Raw genomic sequence first — 19259 nt, forward strand, 5'->3', positions numbered from 1 at the left:
AGAGAGGGTTAAAGGGAGAGTGGGAGGGTGGGCGGGGAGAGGGATAGAGAGGGAGACGGAGAGAGTCGGGGAGAGAGAGGTGATGGAGAGAGTGGGGATAGAAAAAGAGGTGGGTAGAGAGAGAGTGGGGTAGAGGGGGAGAGAAGGAGAGAGACAGAGAGAGACGCATAGACTGAGAGAGGGTTAGAGAGAGAAGGATGGAGAGAATGGGGAGAGAGAGAGAGACAGAGAGAGACAGACAGAGAGAGGGTTAGAGAGAGGGTTGGAGAGAAAGGGGGCGAAGAAAGAGAGCAAGAGAGACAAAGAGAGAGACAGAGAGAGGGTCAGAGAGATAGAGAGACAGAGAGAAACACTCAGAGACAGAGAGAGACCAGCCAGTGGTCAGAGAGAGAGAGTGAGAGACAGAGAGAGGCAGCGAGACAAAGGAAGAATGAGACAGAGAGGTGAGGAGAGACAGACAGCAGAACAGAAAGTAAGAGAGTCAGCGAGAGAGAGAGAGAGAGGGAAAGAGAGGGGCAGAGAGAGAGAGAGGGAGAGAGAGTGACAGAGAGAGAGAGAGACAGACAGAGAGATAGAGAGAGAGAGAGAGGGACAGAGTGAAACAGAGAGAGAGAGAGAGGGAGAGAGAAAGACAGAGAGAGCGAGAGTGACAGAGAGAGACAGAGAGAGAGAGGGACAGAGTGAAACAGAGAGAGAGAGAGAGAGACAGACAGAGTGAAACAGAAAGAGAGAGAGGGAGAGAGAGAGACAGAGAGAGTGAGAGTGACACAGAGAGAGAGAGAGAGAGAGACAGCGACACAGAGAGAGAGTGGGAGAGAGAAAATGACACAGAGAGAGAGAGAGAGAGTGACACAGAGGGAGAGAGAGAGTGACACAGAGAGAGAGAGAGTGACAGAGAGAGAGACAGCGACACAGAGAGAGAGTGGCACAGAGAGGGCGAGAGAGAGAGCGAGTGACAGAGAGAGAGAGAGAGCGAGTGACACAGAGAGAGAGCATAACGCAGAAAGAGAGAGTGACACAGAGAGAGAGTGGCACAGAGAGAGAGAGCGAGTGATACAGAGTGAGAGAGTGACACAGAGAGAGAGAGAATGACACAGAGAGAGAGAGCGAGTGATACAGAGTGAGAGAGTGACACAGAGAGAGAGAGAATGACACAGAGAGAGAGAGTGACACAGAGAGAAAGAGGGAGAGAGAGTGACTCGAGAGAGAGAGAGGAAGAGAGAGAGAGAATGACACAGAGAGAGAAAGGGAGAGAAAGAGAGAGTGACACAGAGAGAGAGAGAGAGTGACACAGAGAGAGAGAGTGTGACACAGAGAGAGAGAGAGTGACACAGAGAGAGAGTGGCACAGAGAGGGAGAGAGAGTGACACAGAGAGAGAGAGTGTGACACAGAGAGAGAGAGAGAGTGACGTAGAGAGAGAGAGTGGCATAGAGAGAGAGAGCGGGAGAGAGAGAGAATGACACAGAGAGAGAGAGCGAGTGACACAGAGAGAGAGAGTGACACAGAGAGAGAGAGTGACACAGAGAGAGAGAGAATGACACAGAGAGAGAGTGACACAGTGCGAAAGAGCGAGAGAGAGTGACACAGAGAGAGAGAGTGACAGAGAGAGAGAGACAGCGACAGAGAGAGAGAGTGGCACAGAGAGCGCGAGCGGGAGAGAGAGAGAATGACAGAGAGAGAGAGAGAGAGAGTGACACAGAGGGAGAGAGAGAGGGAGAGAGAGAGAGTGACAGAGAGAGAGACAGCGACACAGAGAGAGAGTGGCACAGAGAGAGCGAGAGAGAGAGCGAGTGACAGAGAGAGAGCGAGTGACATGGAGAGAGAGCATGACGCAGAGAGAGAGAGTGACACAGAGAGAGAGAGAGCATGACACAGAGAGAGAGTGGCACAGAGAGAGACAGTGACACAGAGAGAGAGAGAGAGGGAGAGAGAGTGGCACAGAGAGATAAAAAGAGAGAGAGTGAGGGAGAGAGAAAGAGTGACAGAGAGAGAGACAGAGAGTGACATAGAGAGAGAGAGTGACACAGAGAGAGGGAGAGAGAGACACACACAGAGAGAGGGAGAGAGAGAGAGAGAGTGACACAGAGAGAGAGAGTGACACGGAGAGAGAGAGAGAGTGATGTAGAGAGAGAGAGTGACGCAGAGAGAGAGAGAGCGGGAGAGAGAGAGAATGACACAGAGAGAGAGAGCGAGTGATACAGAGCGAGAGAGTGACACAGAGAGAGAGAGAATGACACAGAGAGAGAGAGTGACACAGAGAGAAAGAGGGAGAGAGAGTGACTCAGAGAGAGAGAGAGGGAGAGAGAGAGAGAGTGACACAGAGAGAGAAAGGGAGAGAGAGAGAGTGACAGAGAGAGAGAGAGTGACGCAGAGAGAGAGTGGCACAGAGAGAGAGAGTGGGAGAGAGAGAGAATGACACGGAGAGAGAGAGAGAATGACACAGAGAGAGAGTGACACAGAGAGAAAGAGCGAGAGAGAGTGACACAGAGAGAGAGAGTGACAGAGAGAGAGAGACAGCGACACAGAGAGAGAGTGCCACAGAGAGCACGAGCGGGAGAGAGAGAGAATGACAGAGAGAGAGAGAGAGAGAGAGAGCGAGTGACACAGAGAGTGAGAGTGACACAGAGAGAAAGAGGGAGAGAGAGTGGCACAGAGAGAGAGAGTGACAGAGAGAGAGACAGCGACGCAGAGAGAGAGTGGCACAGAGAGCGCGAGCAGGAGAGAGAGAATGACAGAGACAGAGAGAGAGAGAGAGAGCGAGTGACACAGAGAGAGAGACTGACGCAGAGAGAAAGAGGGAGAGAGAGTGACACAGAGAGAGAGAGTGACACAGAGAGAGAGACAGCGACGCAGAGAGAGAGTGGCACAGAGAGCGCGAGCGGGAGAGAGAAAGAATGACAGAGAGAGAGAGCGTGACACAGAGAGAGAGAGAGTGGCACAGAGAGAGGGAGAGAGAGACACACACAGAGAGGGAGAGAGAGTGCGTGACACAGAGAGAGAGACTGGCACAGAGAAAGGGAGAGAGAGAGACACACACAGAGAGGGAGAGAGAGAGTGGCACAGAGAGAGGGAGAGAGAGACACACACACACAGAGGGAGAGAGAGAGAGTGGCACAGATAGAGGAAGAGAGAGACACACACACACAGAGGGGGAGAGAGAGAGAGTGGCACAGAGAGAGGGAGAGAGACACACACACACAGAGGGAGAGAGAGAGAGTGGTACAGATAGAGGAAGAGAGAGACACACACACACAGAGGGGGAGAGAGAGAGAGTGGCACAGAGAGAGGGAGAGAGACACACACACACAGAGGGAGAGAGAGAGAGTGGTACAGAGAGAGGGAGAGGGAGAGACACACACACAGAGAGGGAGAGAGAGAGAGTGGCACAGAGAGAGGGAGAGAGAGGGAGAGAGAGCAAGTGACACAGAGAGAGAGAGCAAGTGACACACAGAGAGGGAGAGAGAGGGAGAGCGTGACAGAGAGAGAGAGAGAGACTGGCACAGAGAGAGAGAGAAACACACACAGAGAGGGAGAGAGAGCAAGTGACACAGAGTGAGAGAGCAAGTGACACACAGAGAGGGAGAGAGAGGGAGAGCGTGACAGAGAGAGAGAGAGACTGGCACAGAGAGAGAGAGAAACACACACAGAGAGGGAGAGAGAGTGAGTGACACAGAGAGAGAGACTAGCACAGAGAAAGGGAGAGAGAGAGACACACACAGAGAGGGAGAGAGAGGGAGAGCGTGACAGAGAGAGAGAGAGAGACTGGCACAGAGAGAGAGAGAAACACACACAGAGAGGGAGAGAGAGCAAGTGACACAGAGTGAGAGAGCAAGTGACACACAGAGAGGGAGAGAGAGGGAGAGCGTGACAGAGAGAGAGAGAGACTGGCACAGAGAGAGAGAGAAACACACACAGAGAGGGAGAGAGAGTGAGTGACACAGAGAGAGAGACTGGCACAGAGAAAGGGAGAGAGAGAAACACACACAGAGAGGGAGAGAGAGTGAGTGACACAGAGAGATGTGGGCAGGGCCAAAAACCACATGATGCCAGGTTAAGGGACAACAGGTTTGTTTGAAACTGCAAGCTATTGGAGCGCTGCTCCTTCCTCAGGGGTAGTGTGATGGTGGGTACATGTCGCATTGTCGGGTGAACACACCACTCTACACAATCAGACTCTCACACACTCACTCACACACACTCACTCACACACACTCTCTCATGCTTACATATACACACGCACATTCACTCGCTCACACACACACACTCGCTCGCACTCACTCACGCTCATATATATACACACACTCACACACACACTCATGCTCACACAGGCACACACACACACACACACAATCACACACAGTCACTCACACTCATGCTCACATACTCAAACACACTCACGATCACACACTCACTCACGCACAAACACTCCTACACACAGTCACAAAACTCAAACACACACACACACACACACACACACACACACACACACACTTGCACAGACCCTCTCTCTCACACACATTCACACTTATACAGTCCCTGTCTCACATATACGTACAGACACACACTTACGTAGCTCCTTTCTCTCACAAACGCACTCACGCTTACACAGTCCCTCTCTTTCTCTCTCTCACACACACACACACACACGCACACACACACACACACACACACACACACACACACACACACTTACACAGATTGTCTCTCTCTCTCTCTCACACAGGCCCTCTCTCACTCATACAGTTACACAGACCCTCTCTCTCACAACCACTCACACTTACACAGACCCTCTCTCTCAAACAAGCACTCACACTTATACAGTCCCTCTCTCACACGAGTCACACACACTCATACAGACCCTCTCTCACACACACTCACATTCATAACTAACCTTCCAGCTCAGCGAGCAAACTCACATCCAGAACCTCAACCTGAGCTACAAATCTTCTCAAAACTCGCTACTCACATTCACACACTTACACAGACCCTCGCTCACACACTCACACTTACACAGACCCTCGCTCACACACTCACACACACAGACCCTCTCTCACACACACACTTACAGTCCCTCTCTCTCACACACACTCATACAGACCCTCTCTCACGCACACTCACATTCACACACTTACACAGGCCCTATCTCACACACACACACACACACACACACACACACACACACACACACACACACACACACACACACAGAGACACACACATGAATTATCTCATCCAGATGTTTGTGCAATGGCAGATGCATTCTGTTTTGCCCAAAAAATTATAACATGATCCCAGAGAAAGTGAGTGAGGGATATAGAGGGAGAGAGATAGAGAGACAGAGCGAGAGCGAGAGACTCAGAGAGCGAGAGACAGAGAGAGAGACAGAGCGAGAGAGACAGAGCGAGAGAGACAGTGAGAGCGAGAGAGGGTGGGTGGGGTGGGGGGGGGGGGGTGTTGCTGATTGACTGGTGATGGATTCCTGACCTTGTTGACATCTAGTGCTGCTCCATCCTTTGTCCAGTTGACGTAGAGGAGGGGGGGGTTTGCCACCCAGGGGCATCGAATCTGTCCTGGCATTCCCGCTGGCAGAACGGTCAGCCTAGCCATCCTCCTGGTGAAAGCAGGGTCTGAGGGCACAGCAAAGGGGCAACAGGTACAAATGAGCAGCTCCAACCATTGCTCTGGGCACCTGAGTCACCTCAGTTTGCAGTCGGCCACTTCCTCACTCCACACTCTCTCTCCCCCTCACTCTCTTTTACTTCTGCTATCTCACTCCCTCACACTCCCTTCAGCTCTCCCCTGCTCTTTTGCCTTCCTCGCTCGCTCTCTCTCTCTCTCACTGCCTCCCTCTATTTCACTTTCCCTCCATCTCTCTCTCACACACGCACACACTTTCTGCTCCTCCAACTCTCCCTCTTCCTCTCCCCTTCATCCCTCTCTCGATCTCCATCTCCCTCCCCCTCCCTCAATCTCTCTCTTGCATAACCTCCTCTCTCTCTCTCGCTCCACCTTTCTTGCTCTCTCACTCCCTCACACTCCCTCCAGCTCACTTGCTCTTTCTTCTTCCATCTCTCTCTCTCTCCCTCTTTCCATCTTACTCTCACCATCACTCTCTCTCCTTCCCTCTCTCTTGCTCACCCTCTCTCCATTTCAGGCTTCCTCCCTCCAAGTCTTTCTCTCTCTTTCTTATATCTCACTGCCTCTCACCATCACGCTCTCTCACTCTTCCTTTGTTACTCTTTCTCTCTCCCTTCATCTATTTCATTTTCCCTCCATCTCTCTATCTCTGTCTCTCTCTTTTTCTGCTCCTCTATCACTGTCTCTTTTCTCCCCCTTCATCTCTACCTCTGTCTTCGACTATCTCTCTCTCACTCTCTGACCTTCCCCTTCCATCTCTCTCTATTGCTCCCCACTTATGTCTCTCACTGTCCCATCATCTCTCTCTCTCTCTCTCACTGTCTGCCCCTCCATCTCTCTCTCTCCTGACCCCTCCATGTCTCTGCATCTCTCTCTCTCCTGCTTGCTCTTCTTCTCTTCCCCTCGCTCACGCTCTGCCACCTCTTTCTCTCACTCTCTCCTTTCCCCATCATCTGTCTCTCTCTCTCTCATATTCCCGCACTTCTCTCTCTCGCTCTCTGTCTCTCCCCCACCCCCAACCCCTCCATCTCTCTCTATCTCTCTCTGCACCTCTTTGCAGTTTCTCTCATTCACTCGCCAACACAGTCCAATCAAACATTCACCTGACTGAGCCCTGGTGCGGTGAGATAGCCCAGACAGGAAGGGCTGAGTGGCATGGGCCTGTTTATCCCTCGAACCTTGAAGAATGAGAGATGATGTCTGTGAGAAAACGGACTACTCCCAGAGGCTTGGACAGGCTGAAGGCCCAGTATTTCCAACACCACCCCCCAACCCCGGCCGTGGGTGAAGAGTCAGAGAGCGGGGAATGGGTAGTAAGCATGGTAATAACATCTCAGGGCGAGGGAGCGATCACCTTGGACTGAGAGAAGCCTTCTGCCGGCCATTGGACGTTGGGTTGGAGATTGATCCAGACAGCGTTTGGGGCTAGGGGCAGGCTAGTACTGAGGGGCCGATTGCCCACCCAACCATGGCAGGGGCTCGATTCTGAAGGCTATACATTGAAGGTGTACTTACGGAGGATGCACAGGGAGGCCGTGGCTTCAGTGGGAGGGTTCAGCCCATTGATGGGAATGCAAGTGTAACGTCCAGAGTCCCCAGGGACTGTATCTTTAACCAAGAGGCTTCCGTCTGTCAGCACAGACACCCGATCACGGAGCGTGCTGGAGAGAGAAGGAGACAGGGGAGGAGAAGCCAAACACACGTTGCATTAGATACCCCTAACTGAGCCAACACACAGCCACGTTACCCAATTCACAGCGAGGGTCACCATCACAGGAGGGTCAGTGCTGAGGGAGCGCTGCACTGTCGGAGGGTCAGTGCTGAAGGAGTGGGCGCTGTCGGAGGGTCAGTGCCCAGGGAGCGGGCACTGTCGGAGGGTCAGTGCTGAGGGAGCACCGCACTGTCGGAGGGTCAGTGCTGAGGGAGCGGGCACTGTCGGAGGGTCAGTGCTGAAGGAGTGGGCGCTGTCGGAGGGTCAGTGCCCAGGGAGCGGGCACTGTCGGAGGGTCAGTGCTGAGGGAGCACCGCACTGTCGGAGGGTCAGTGCTGAGGGAGCGGGCACTGTCGGAGGGTCAGTGCTGAAGGAGTGGGCGCTGTCGGAGGGTCAGTGCCCAGGGAGCGGGCACTGTCGGAGGGTCAGTGCTGAGGGAGCACCGCACTGTCGGAGGGTCAGTGCTGAGGCAGCAGGCACTGTCGGAGGGTCAGTGTTGAGGGACCGCCGCACTGTTGGAGGGTCAGTGCTGAGGGAGTGGGCGCTGTCGGAGGGTCAGTGCTGAGGGAGCGCCGCACTGTCGGAGGGTCAGTGCTGAGGGACTGGGCACTGTCGGAGGGTCAGTGCTGAGGGAGCGCCGCACTGTGGGAGGGTCAGTGCTGAGGGAGTGGGCACTTTGTTGGGGAATGAGCTGTGGATGTTGAAGCGGACTGGCACAGGTCTCGTTGCCACCTCCCCTCAATACACCTCCTCCCTCCCTCCATGCCCATCCCTTGTTGATCGATGCCCTGCCAACAGACCTGTCATGATGAACATTGATGCCGTCCCTGTACCAGGAGTAGCTCAGGTTGCTCGGGTACGCCTCAGCGTGGCATGTGAAGAGGGCGTCCTGGGTATAGTTCACAGTCAGATTTCTGGGTGGCTGTACAATGACTGGTGGAGCTAACGTCATGAAGAGGAAAAGGGTCAGGGGTCAGTGCCATACTGCGAGCAGGTCAGAAAAGCCCAGACAGAAAACTGGAGCAGGAGGAGGCTATTCTGCCCTTCGAACCTGCTCCGCCCATTCCATATGGTTGTGACTGATAATCCAACACAGTCCCCTGCTCCCACTTTCTCCCCATGCCCTCTGATCCCTCGAGCCCTACAAACTATATCGAACCCCTTCCTGAAAACATTCAAGGTTTTGGCCTCAGCTCTGTTCTGTGACAGAGAATTCCACAGGCTCCCCACTCTCTGGGTGAAGACATTTCTCCCCTTTACAGTCTGAAATGGCCTACCGTGTATCCTTAGACTGTAACTCCCTGGTTCTGGACTCCCCAGTCATCGGGAACATCCTTAGTGTGTTGACCCTGCCTCGTCCTGTCAGAATTTTACAGGTTTCTATGAGAATCCCCCCTCATTCTTCGAACCTCCAGTGAATATAACCGACCCCAGTCTCTCTTCATAGGTCAGTCCTGCCATCCCAGGATACAGTTTGGTGAACATTTGCTGCACTCCCTCCATCACCAGAATGTTTTTTCTCAAATAAGGGGGTTGAAACAGCGTGCAATCTTCCCAGTGTGGTGTCACCAAGGGCCCTGTACAATTGCAGGAAGACATTCCTGCTCCTGTACTCCAATCCTCTCGTTAGGAACACTAACACACCATTTATCTTCTTCAACGCCTGCCCCAGCTGCAATGCTTACTTTCAGCACCCAGCTCTCATTGCACATTGTCCTCTCTCAGTCTGTCAAACTGGCCAAGTGGCCATTAAATATAGCAGCACAGTTAGGCCATTCAGCCCATCGAGGCTGTTCCGCCATTCAGCTCATATACAGATTACTCAACCCCATTCCCCTGCCTTCTACCCATAACCTTTGGTCCCCTTCCTTGTCAAGAACCTATCTACCTCCATCTTAAATACCCTCAATATCTTGGCCCCCACAGGCCTCTGTGATTGACTTCCACGGATTCTCCGCCCTCTGGCTGAAGAAATTGCTCCTCATCTCAGTTCGAAAGGGTCGCCCCCTCACTCTGAGTATTCTGTAAGTTTCGATCAGATCCCAATTCCACCACCCCACCGCTCCCCACCTCATCCCTCCAAGCTCTGAGTACAAATCCAGAGTCCTCAACCGCTCCTCATACGACACGCCCGTCATCCCCAGGATCATTCTTGTAAACGTCCTCTGGACCCCCTCCAAAGCCAGAACATCACTCCTTAGATACCAAAACCGCCTGCCACAGGACAAACACAGAGAGTAAGTGCAAAATAAAGGATTGTGTTCTAAAGAAGGGGCAGGAAGTGGACAGAGACAGAGCTGGGTGTATCTGGTAGCAGGAGAGGTACAGAGATTATAAATTTTACGCGTCATTGCAAACGTGGGAGCTGTAATGACACAGCTTATGGTTTTATAAAAACGAGAGAGCAGTTTTAAAAGCGGGGTTTGAAAGGGCAGCTCTATGTTTTGAAAGGTGAGTAAGCAGGTTATCTGGAACCCAGGTGTGGCTTCTGCAACAAGACGTTGATTGGTCTATGGGCTGGTGACCAGTTATAGAACAAAGAACATAGAACATAGATAAGTACAGCACAGTAAAGGCCCTTCGGCCCACGATGTTGTGCCGTGGAATGTTCCTAATCCAAAACTAAAATAACCTAACCTACATTCCCCTCAATATAGAACATAGAAAAGTACAGCACAGCACAATGGCAGAAGCTGAGTTGCATGGCAGCGTTCAACCAAGTGAGCAGCTTGGAACTCGGAACAAGTTACAGAGAGAAAGAGAGAGAGAGAGAAACAGACAGAGAGAGCCCAGGGATGTGCGGGTTAGGGTGGATTGGCCGTGCAAAATTGTCCCATAGTGCCCAGGGATGTGCAGGTTAGGGTGGGATTGGCCGTGCTAAATTGTCCCATAGTGTCCCAGGGATGTGCGGGTTAGGGTGGGTTGGCCGTGCTAAATCGCCCCATAGTGCCCAGGGATGTGCGGGTTAGGGTGGATTGGCCGTGCTAAATTGTCCCGATAGTGCCCAGGGATGTGCGGGTTAGGGTGGGTTGGCCGTGCTAAATTGTCCCATAGTGCCCAGGGATGTGCGGGTTAGGGTGTGTTGGCCGTGCTAAATTGTCCTACAGTGTCCAGGGATGTGCGGGTTAGGGTGGATTGGCCGTGCTAAATTGTCCCATAGCACCCAGGGATGTGCGGGTTAGGGTGGATTGGCCGTGCTAAATTGTCCCGTAGTGCCCAGGGATGTGCGGGTTAGGGTGGATTGGCCGTGCTAAATTGTCCCGTAGTGCCCAGGGATGTGCAGGTTAGGGTGGGTTGGCTGTGCTAAATTGTCCCATAGTGTCCAGCATTTCCGCACTGTCTGGAATTCTATGGAAGTGACAGTAGGGGGATACTTCTGACACAGGAGAAGGGATTAAGTTTGGGAATGTATTGCCTGAGAGTGTGGGGGGAGATTGGGTCAGTCGAGATGGTTATCTGGACAGAAGCATGGGGGGGTGGTCCGCGGTGGTGGATCTTCGTGAACCATATAAACTATCAAAGGGAATAGGTCAGATTGAAGTGGGGGCTTGTTCCCCATTGGTGGGTGAAACTGGTACGGGAAGCGGGGGGGCGCATAGCCTCAATACAAGGCGGGGGTGGAGTTTGGGCTGAGTTGGGAAGGAACTTCTTCACCCAAAGGGCTGTGAATCGGTGGAATTCCCTGCCCAGTGAGGCTGCGCTGTTGAGCATTTTGAAAGTAAAGGCAGATTATTGAACATTAGAGGTTATAGGGAGCTGGAGGGAAAGTGGAACTGAGCCTTTGTGAGAGAGAGAGAGAGAGATCAGCCGTGATCCTCACTGAATGGTGGAGCATTCTTGAGAAAGGATGAACGTGCAGCTCGAGGGGGAGGGAGGTGGATGGAGAGTGAGGGGAGCTGTTCGCTCAGAGAGGCAGCACGGGCTGGGGATTGGGTGGGGAGAGGATGCGTTCAGATGTGCTTACCCCTCACGAGCAGCTCGCTGGTGTGGGTTATGCTGCCTTCACTATTGCTGGCCTCACACATGTATATCCCAGCAGCACCACGCCTCACCGCCTCGATCTCCAGGCTCCCGTTTCTCGCCTGCAGAGGGTGGGGTGGGGCGGGGGGGGGTTGCTGGTTAGCGGCACTGTGAGCACAGCAAGACCCCCACTCCCATTCCTCCCACCCTCCGGCCCCCTGGGCAAACGCGGGACGGGAGCAGGCGATGGGCTGGCCCCACCCGCGAAGCCCCGCGCAACTGATCAGCCGCGTCGCGGTTTATGCCTACCCCCTCCCCGCCAACGACGCCGAATGTGTCTGTGGCTCGCACCGTATCCTGTGCCAGTACACCGCCCACAGTCCCACAACATCCCCCCTCCAACAACCACTAAACCCACAATGCACCCCACCCTCCCACCCCTAACCCATGCCCGGCGTATCACACGTTCCGCCCTCTGACCTGGTATCGTTGCCCGGCTGGAGGTCCGGTTGTCAGGGGCAGCTGTGCCCCATCCTTGGTCCAGCTGATGAGAGGCTGGGGCCGCCCCTGGGCATCGCAGTGCAGGCGCACCGGCTCTCCGAGTTGAATTTCCACCACGGCTGGCGGGGTCCTCCTGAAGCTGGGTGGGGCTGGGGTAGGGGAGGGAGCAAAGTTCAGAGCAAGAAGAGGCCATTCAGGCCTGCCATGCTGTTCGACAGGACTGCGGCTAACCTGATTTTAATCTCAACTCCACTATCCTTCGTTGCTGTCCCCTTCCCCCAACTCCCTTATCCATCTTACTCAGGCTGGGATACAGTCACAGAGATGTACAGCACAGAGAAAGACCCTTTGGTCTATCTAGTCCGTACTGACCCGATATCCTAAACTAATCCAGCCCCATTTGCCAGCATTTGGCCCAAATCCCTCTAAACCCTTCCTATCCATGTCCCCATCCAGATGCCTTTTAAATGCTGTAACTGTACCAGCCCCCACCACTTCCTCTGGCAGCTCATTCCATACACGCACCACCCTCTGTGTGAAAAAGTTACCCCTCAGGTCCCTTTCCCCTCTCACCTTAAACCTATGCCCCTCTAGTTTTGGACTCCCCTACCGCTGGGGTAAAGGACCTTGTCTATTCACCCTATCCATGCCCCTCCTGCTTTTGTAAACCTCTATAAGGTCGTCCCCTCAGCCTCCGACGCTCCGGGGAAAGTAGCCCCAGCCTCTCCCTGCAGCTCAAACCCTCCGACCCTGGCAACATCCTTTAAAATCTGTTCTGAACCCGTTCAACTTTCACAACATCCTTCCTGTAGCGGAGAGACTGAATGGACCAGACCCCCAGCACTTTCTGTCCAAGAGGGTTCTACAGGCTATTACGCCCTGAGACAAAAATATTCTCCCCAATTTAAACACAAGATCATCATTTTTGACCTGAGTTTCTCCCAGATCCCCCAAGTCCCCGCTGGAATCCTCTCAGAGTCTTGTACATTTCAACTGGATCACCTCTCAGGCTCCAGTAGATTCCCTTCCTTTACAAAGATGATGGCCCATTCATTCTGGGAATCAGCTGAGTGAGCTGCATCTGTCTCTGACGGATGTGTTCTTGTGTACGAAGATTTAAGGTTGGGGACACGCCTCATGAGGATCTGGGGGATCCGAAGAGTTAGCCCACCGAAGGGCATCCCATGGCTCCTGGGTTTTCCACAGCCAAACCACCCAGAACTGCACATCTCCGCGCCACTGGAGGGAACTGGAGCACCCAGAGGAAACCCGCACGGCCATGGAGTTGGGGGGGAGGAGGGAAGCAGGAAAAGAAGGGACAAAGTTTTCACAGTTGGCAGCAAAAGGCTGGTCTTGAACCCAGGACCCTCCTGCCAGGAGGCAGTGGTGCTAGCCACCGAGCCAATGTGGCTACTGATCACTCAATTACCACAGAGGGAACACCATGCTGTCAGAGAGAGCTTTATTCTGTATCGATCCCCGTGCTGTCCCTGTCGCAGGAGTATTTGAAGGGAGGGGATAGTGTAGGGGAAACTTTACATTCAGTTCAGCAGAGTAGAGGGAGTGTAGACTGGTGCAGTTTGAATGGGAACTCACTGCGAACAGAGAGATAGGTCCACGTCCCGTTCTGGGAATCATAGGGATGTGTGAGGAATAAGATCCGACAACGATACCAGCCTTCATCCTGAGCTTGTAACCGCTCCATCCGCAGTGATGTCCCTTCCACTAATCCCAGGCGACCTGTCAGGACAGACCGGCACATGGGCCTCAGGGTTAGGCGGAAGGCTAACAGCAGATATGATCACTTAGTCACGACCCCAGGATGGTCCGGCCCCACCAACAGGGGATCACTACCCCAGGATGGTCCGGCCCCACCAACAGGGGATCTCTACCCCAGGATGGTCCGGCCCCACGAATAGGGGATCACCAACCAGCTCTCTCCTTCCATTAGGGACGCTGTTTAAAGAGGCACTCTCTATCTCTCTCTCTCTCTCTCCCTCTGACAGGGACTCTACTTAAAGAGGGCCTCTCTCTCTCTCTCTCTCTCTCGCTCTCTCTCGCTCTCTCTCTGTCAGGGACCCTGTTTAAAGAAGCACTCTCTATCTCTCTCTTTCCATCAGGGACCCTGTTTAAAAAGGGACTCTCTCTCTCTCTCTCCATCAGAGACCCTGTTTAAAGAGGGACTCTTTCTCTCTCTCTCTCCATCAGGGACCCTGTTTAAAGAGGGACTCTCTCTCTCTCTCTCTCTCTCTCCATCAGGGACCCTGTTTAAAGTGGGACTCTCACTCTCTCTCTCTCCATCAGGGACCCTGTTTAAAGAGGGACTCTCTCTCTCTCTCTCTCTCTCTCCATCAGGGACCCTGTTTAAAGAGGGACTCTCTCTCTCTCTGTCAGGGACCTTGTTTAAAGAAGCACTCTCTATCTCTCCCTTTCCATGAGGGACCCTGTTTAAAGAGGGACTCTCTCTCTCTCTCTCCCTTTCCATGAGGGACCCTGTTTAAAGAGGGACTCTCTCTCTCTCTCCCTTTCCATCAGGGACCCTGTTTAAAGAGGGACTCTCTCTCTCTCTCCATCAGGGACCCTGTTTAAGGAGGGACTCTCTCTCTCTCTCTCTCTCTGTCAGGGACCTTGTTTAAAGAAGCACTCTCTATCTCTCCCATTCCATGAGGGACCCTGTTTAAAGAGGGACTCTCTCTCTCTCTCTCCCTTTCCATGAGGGACCCTGTTTAAAGAGGGACTCTCTCTCTCTCTCTCCCTTTCCATCAGGGACCCTGTTTAAAGAGGGGCTCTCTCTCTCTCTCTCTGTCTTTGTCTCTGTCGGGGAACCTGTTTAAAGAAGGAGTGTTTCTCCGCATTATGTTCAAGGAGGGTGAGCATTGGGTTGAAAGGCAGAGGGAGAGAGACAGAGCGAGGGAGAGACTTATCAATAAACGGAGGGGCGTGGAGCGGGTGTGAAATGGAGAGGCTGTGATTAATGCTGGTTCACCATTGTTCCCGATCTCAATGCAGCTCATTGTCTGGGAGGATTTAAGGACCATGATTCGAGACTGAGTTCCCCAGCAGAGCGACAAACAATACATGCAGGAATGCGGCTCCTGTGATATTGCTGAACTTTTCAACTTGAGCAGAAGAACAGTTACCTGTGGAACTCAGCAAATTGCAGTGTTACAGGCTCAATCAGTCAAAGTCCCTCTCTCAAGTCTCTGTACACTGCCTTGTATCTCTCAGTACCCCCCTCTCAGGGAGATATCTGTACACTGCCTGGTATCTCTCAGTACCCCCTCTCAGGGAGATAACTGTACACTGACTGGTGTCTCTCAGTCCTCTCTCTCTCAGGGACATTTCACTACACTGACTGGTGTGTCTCAGTCCCCTCTATCTCTCAGGGAGATATCTGTACACTGACTGGTGTGTCTCAGTCCCCTCTATCTCCCAGGGAGATATCTGTACACTGACTGGTGTGACTCAGTCCCCTCTCTCTCTCAGGGAGATATCTGTACACTGACTGGTGTCTCTCAGTCCCCTCTCTCTCTCAGGGAGATATCTGTACACTGACTGGTGTCTCTCAGTCCCCTCTCTCTCTCAGGGAGATATCTGTACACTGACTGGTGTCTCTCAGTCCCCTCTCTCAGGGAGATATCTGTACACTGACTGGTGTCTCTCAGTCCCCTCTCTCAGGGAGATATCTGTACACTGACTGGTGTCTCTCAGTCCCCTCTCTCTCAGGGAGATATCTGTACACTGACTGGTGTCTCTCAGTCCCCTCTCTCTCAGGGAGATATCTGTACACTGACTGGTGTCTCTCAGTCCCCTCTCTCTCTCAGGGAGATATCTGGACACTGACTGGTGTCTCTCAGTCCCCTCTCTCTCAGGGAGATATCTGTACACTGACTGGTGTCTCTCAGTCCCCCCGCTCTCTCTCTCAGGGAGATATCTGTCCACTGACTGGTGTCTCTCACTCCCCTCTCTCTCAGGGAGATATCTGTACACTGACTGCCCTCTCTCAGTCCCCTCTCTCTCTGGCAGATATCTGTACACTGACTGGTGTCTCTCAGTACCCCCTCTCTCTCAGGGAGATATCTGGACACTGACTGGTGTCTCTCAGTCCCCTCTCTCTCTCAGGGAGATATCTGTACACTGACTGGTGTCTCTCAGTACCCCCTCTCCCTCAGGGAGATATCTGTACACTGACTGGTGTCTCTCAGTGCCCCCTCTCTCTGTCTCAGGGAGATATCTGTACACTGACTGGTGTCTCTCAGTCCCCTCTCTCTCTTCCTCTCAAGGAGATATCTGTACACTGACTGGTGTCTCTCAGTCCCCTCTCTCTCTCAGGGAGATATCTGTACACTGACTGGTTTCTCTCAGTCCCCCCTCTCTCTCAGGGAGATATCTGTACACTGACTGGTGTCTCTCAGACCCCCCTGTCTCTCTCTCTCAGGGAGATATCTGTACACTGACTGGTGTCTCTCAGTCCCCTCTCTCTCAGGGAGATATCTGTACACTGACTGCCCTCTCTCAGTCCCCTCTCTCTCTCTCAGGGAGATATCTGTACACTGACTGGTGTCTCTCAGTACCCCCTCTCCCTCAGGGAGATATCTGTACACTGACTGGTGTCTCTCAGTACCCCCTCTCCCTCAGGGAGATATCTGTACACTGACTGGTGTCTCTCAGTACCCCCCCTCTCTCAGGGAGATATCTGTACACTGACTGGTGTCTCTCAGTCCCCTCTCTCTCTCAGGGAGATATCTGTACAGTGGCTGGTGTCTCTCAGTCCCCCCTCTCTCAGGGAGATATCTGCACACTGACTGGTGTCTCTCAGTCCCCTCTCTCTCTCAGGGAGATATCTGTACACTGACTGGTGTCTCTCAGTCCCCCCTCTCTCTCTGGGAGATGTCTGTACACTGACTGGTGTCTCTCAGTCCCCTCTCTCTCTCAGGGAGATATCTGGACACTGACTGGTGTCATTCAGTCCCCTCTCTCTCTCAGGGAGATATCTGTACACTGACTGGTGTCTCTCAGTCCCCTCTCTCTTCTCAGGGAGATATCTGTACAGTGATTAGTGTCTCTCAGTCCCCTCTCTCTCTCAGGGAGATATCTGTACACTGACTGGTGTCTCTCAGTCCCCTCTCTCTCTCAGGGAGATATCTGTACAGTGATTAGTGTCTCTCAGTCCCCTCTCTCTCTCAGGGAGATATCTGTACACTGACTGGTGTCTCTCAGTACCCCCTCTCCCTCAGGGAGATATCTGTACACTGACTGGTATCTCTCAGTGCCCCCTCTCTCTGTCTCAGGGAGATATCTGGACACTGACTGGTGTCTCTCAGTCCCCTCTCTCTCTCAGGGAGATATCTGTACACTGACTGGTGTCTCTCAGTCCCCTCTCTCTCTCAGGGAGATATCTGTACACTGACTGCCCTCTCTCAGTCCCCTCTCTCTCTGGGAGATATCTGTACACTGACTGGTGTCTCTCAGTACCCCCTCTCCCTCAGGGAGATATCTGTACACTGGCTGGTGTCTCTCAGTCCCCTCTCTCTCAGGGAGATATCTGTACACTGACTGCCCTCTCTCAGTCCCCTCTCTCTCAGGGAGATATCTGTACACTGACTGGTGTCTCTCAGACCCCCCTGTCTCTCTCTCTCAGGGAGATATCTGTACACTGACTGGTGTCTCTCAGTCCCCTCTCTCTCTCTCAGGGAGATATCTGTACACTGACTGGTGTCTCTCAGTCCCCTCTCTCTCAGGGAGATATCTGTACACTGACTGGTGTCTCTCAGTACCCCCTCTCCCTCAGGGAGATATCTGTACACTGACTGGTATCTCTCAGTGCCCCCTCTCTCTATCTCAGGGAGATATCTGGACACTGACTGGTGTCTCTCAGTCCCCTCTCTCTCTCAGGGAGATATCTGTACACTGACTGGTGTCTCTCAGTCCCCTCTCTCTCAGGGAGATATCTGTACACTGACTGGTGTCTCTCAGTCCCCTCTCTCTCTCAGGGAGATATCTGTACAGTGACTGGTGTCTCTCAGTCCCCCCTCTCTCAGGGAGATATCTGCACACTGACTGGTGTCTCTCAGTCCCCTCTCTCTCTCAGGGAGATATCTGTACACTGACTGGTGTCTCTCAGTCCCCCCTCTCTCTCTGGGAGATGTCTGTACACTGACTGGTGTCTCTCAGTCCCCTCTCTCTCTCAGGGAGATATCTGGACACTGACTGGTGTCATTCAGTCCCCTCTCTCTCTCAGGGAGATATCTGTACACTGACTGGTGTCTCTCAGTCCCCTCTCTCTCTCAGGGAGATATCTGTACAGTGATTAGTGTCTCTCAGTCCCCTCTCTCTCTCAGGGAGATATCTGTACACTGACTGGTGTCTCTCAGTACCCCCTCTCCCTCAGGGAGATATCTGTACACTGACTGGTATCTCTCAGTGCCCCCTCTCTCTGTCTCAGGGAGATATCTGGACACTGACTGGTGTCTCTCAGTCCCCTCTCTCTCTCAGGGAGATATCTGTACACTGACTGGTGTCTCTCAGTCCCCTCTCTCTGTCAGGGAGATATCTGTACACTGACTGGTGTCTCTCAGTCCCCCCTCTCTCAGGGAGATATCTGTACACTGACTGCCCTCTCTCAGTCCCCTCTCTCTCTGGGAGATATCTGTACACTGACTGGTGTCTCTCAGTACCCCCTCTCCCTCAGGGAGATATCTGTACACTGGCTGGTGTCTCTCAGTCCCCTCTCTCTCAGGGAGATATCTGTACACTGACTGCCCTCTCTCAGTCCCCTCTCTCTCAGGGAGATATCTGTACACTGACTGGTGTCTCTCAGTCCCCTCTCTCTCTCTCAGGGAGATATCTGTACACTGACTGGTGTCTCTCAGTCCCCTCTCTCTCTCTCAGGGAGATATCTGTACACTGACTGGTGTCTCTCAGTCCCCTCTCTCTCAGGGAGATATCTGTACACTGACTGGTGTCTCTCAGTACCCCCTCTCCCTCAGGGAGATATCTGTACACTGACTGGTATCTCTCAGTGCCCCCTCTCTCTATCTCAGGGAGATATCTGGACACTGACTGGTGTCTCTCAGTCCCCTCTCTCTCTCAGGGAGATATCTGTACACTGACTGGTGTCTCTCAGTCCCCTCTCTCTCAGGGAGATATCTGTACACTGACTGGTGTCTCTCAGTCCCCTCTCTCTCTCAGGGAGATATCTGTACACTGACTGGTGTCTCTCAGTCCCCTCTCTTTCTGGGAGATATCTGGACACTGACTGGTGTCTCTCAGTCCCCTCTCTCTCAGGGAGATATCTGTACACTGACTGGTGTCTCTCAGTCCCCTCTCTCTCTCTCAGGGAGATATCTGTACACTGACTGGTGTCTCTCAGTCCCCTCTCTCTCTCTCAGGGAGATATCTGTACACTGACTGGTGTCTCTCAGTCCCCTCTCTCTCAGGGAGATATCT

General features: G+C 53.0%; 1 protein-coding gene across 1 annotated transcript in view; it reads right to left on the reverse strand.

The window, feature by feature from the left end:
- The window catches only part of LOC125449637 (protein turtle homolog A-like), a 54241-nt gene that overhangs the window by 29092 nt on the left and 5890 nt on the right, over window positions 1–19259 (reverse strand). The window contains exons 3-8 of the mRNA XM_048525490.1: window positions 13407–13550; window positions 11790–11959; window positions 11314–11431; window positions 8150–8291; window positions 7154–7299; window positions 5486–5628 (exon numbers count right to left, since the gene is read on the reverse strand). Of these exons, the coding sequence (XP_048381447.1) occupies window positions 5486–5628; window positions 7154–7299; window positions 8150–8291; window positions 11314–11431; window positions 11790–11959; window positions 13407–13550 (863 nt within the window). The remainder of the gene's footprint in view (window positions 1–5485; window positions 5629–7153; window positions 7300–8149; window positions 8292–11313; window positions 11432–11789; window positions 11960–13406; window positions 13551–19259) is intronic.

This window comes from Stegostoma tigrinum, chromosome 46 (genome assembly GCF_030684315.1).
Source record: "Stegostoma tigrinum isolate sSteTig4 chromosome 46, sSteTig4.hap1, whole genome shotgun sequence".
In the NCBI taxonomy this organism is placed as follows: Eukaryota; Metazoa; Chordata; class Chondrichthyes; order Orectolobiformes; family Stegostomatidae; genus Stegostoma; species Stegostoma tigrinum.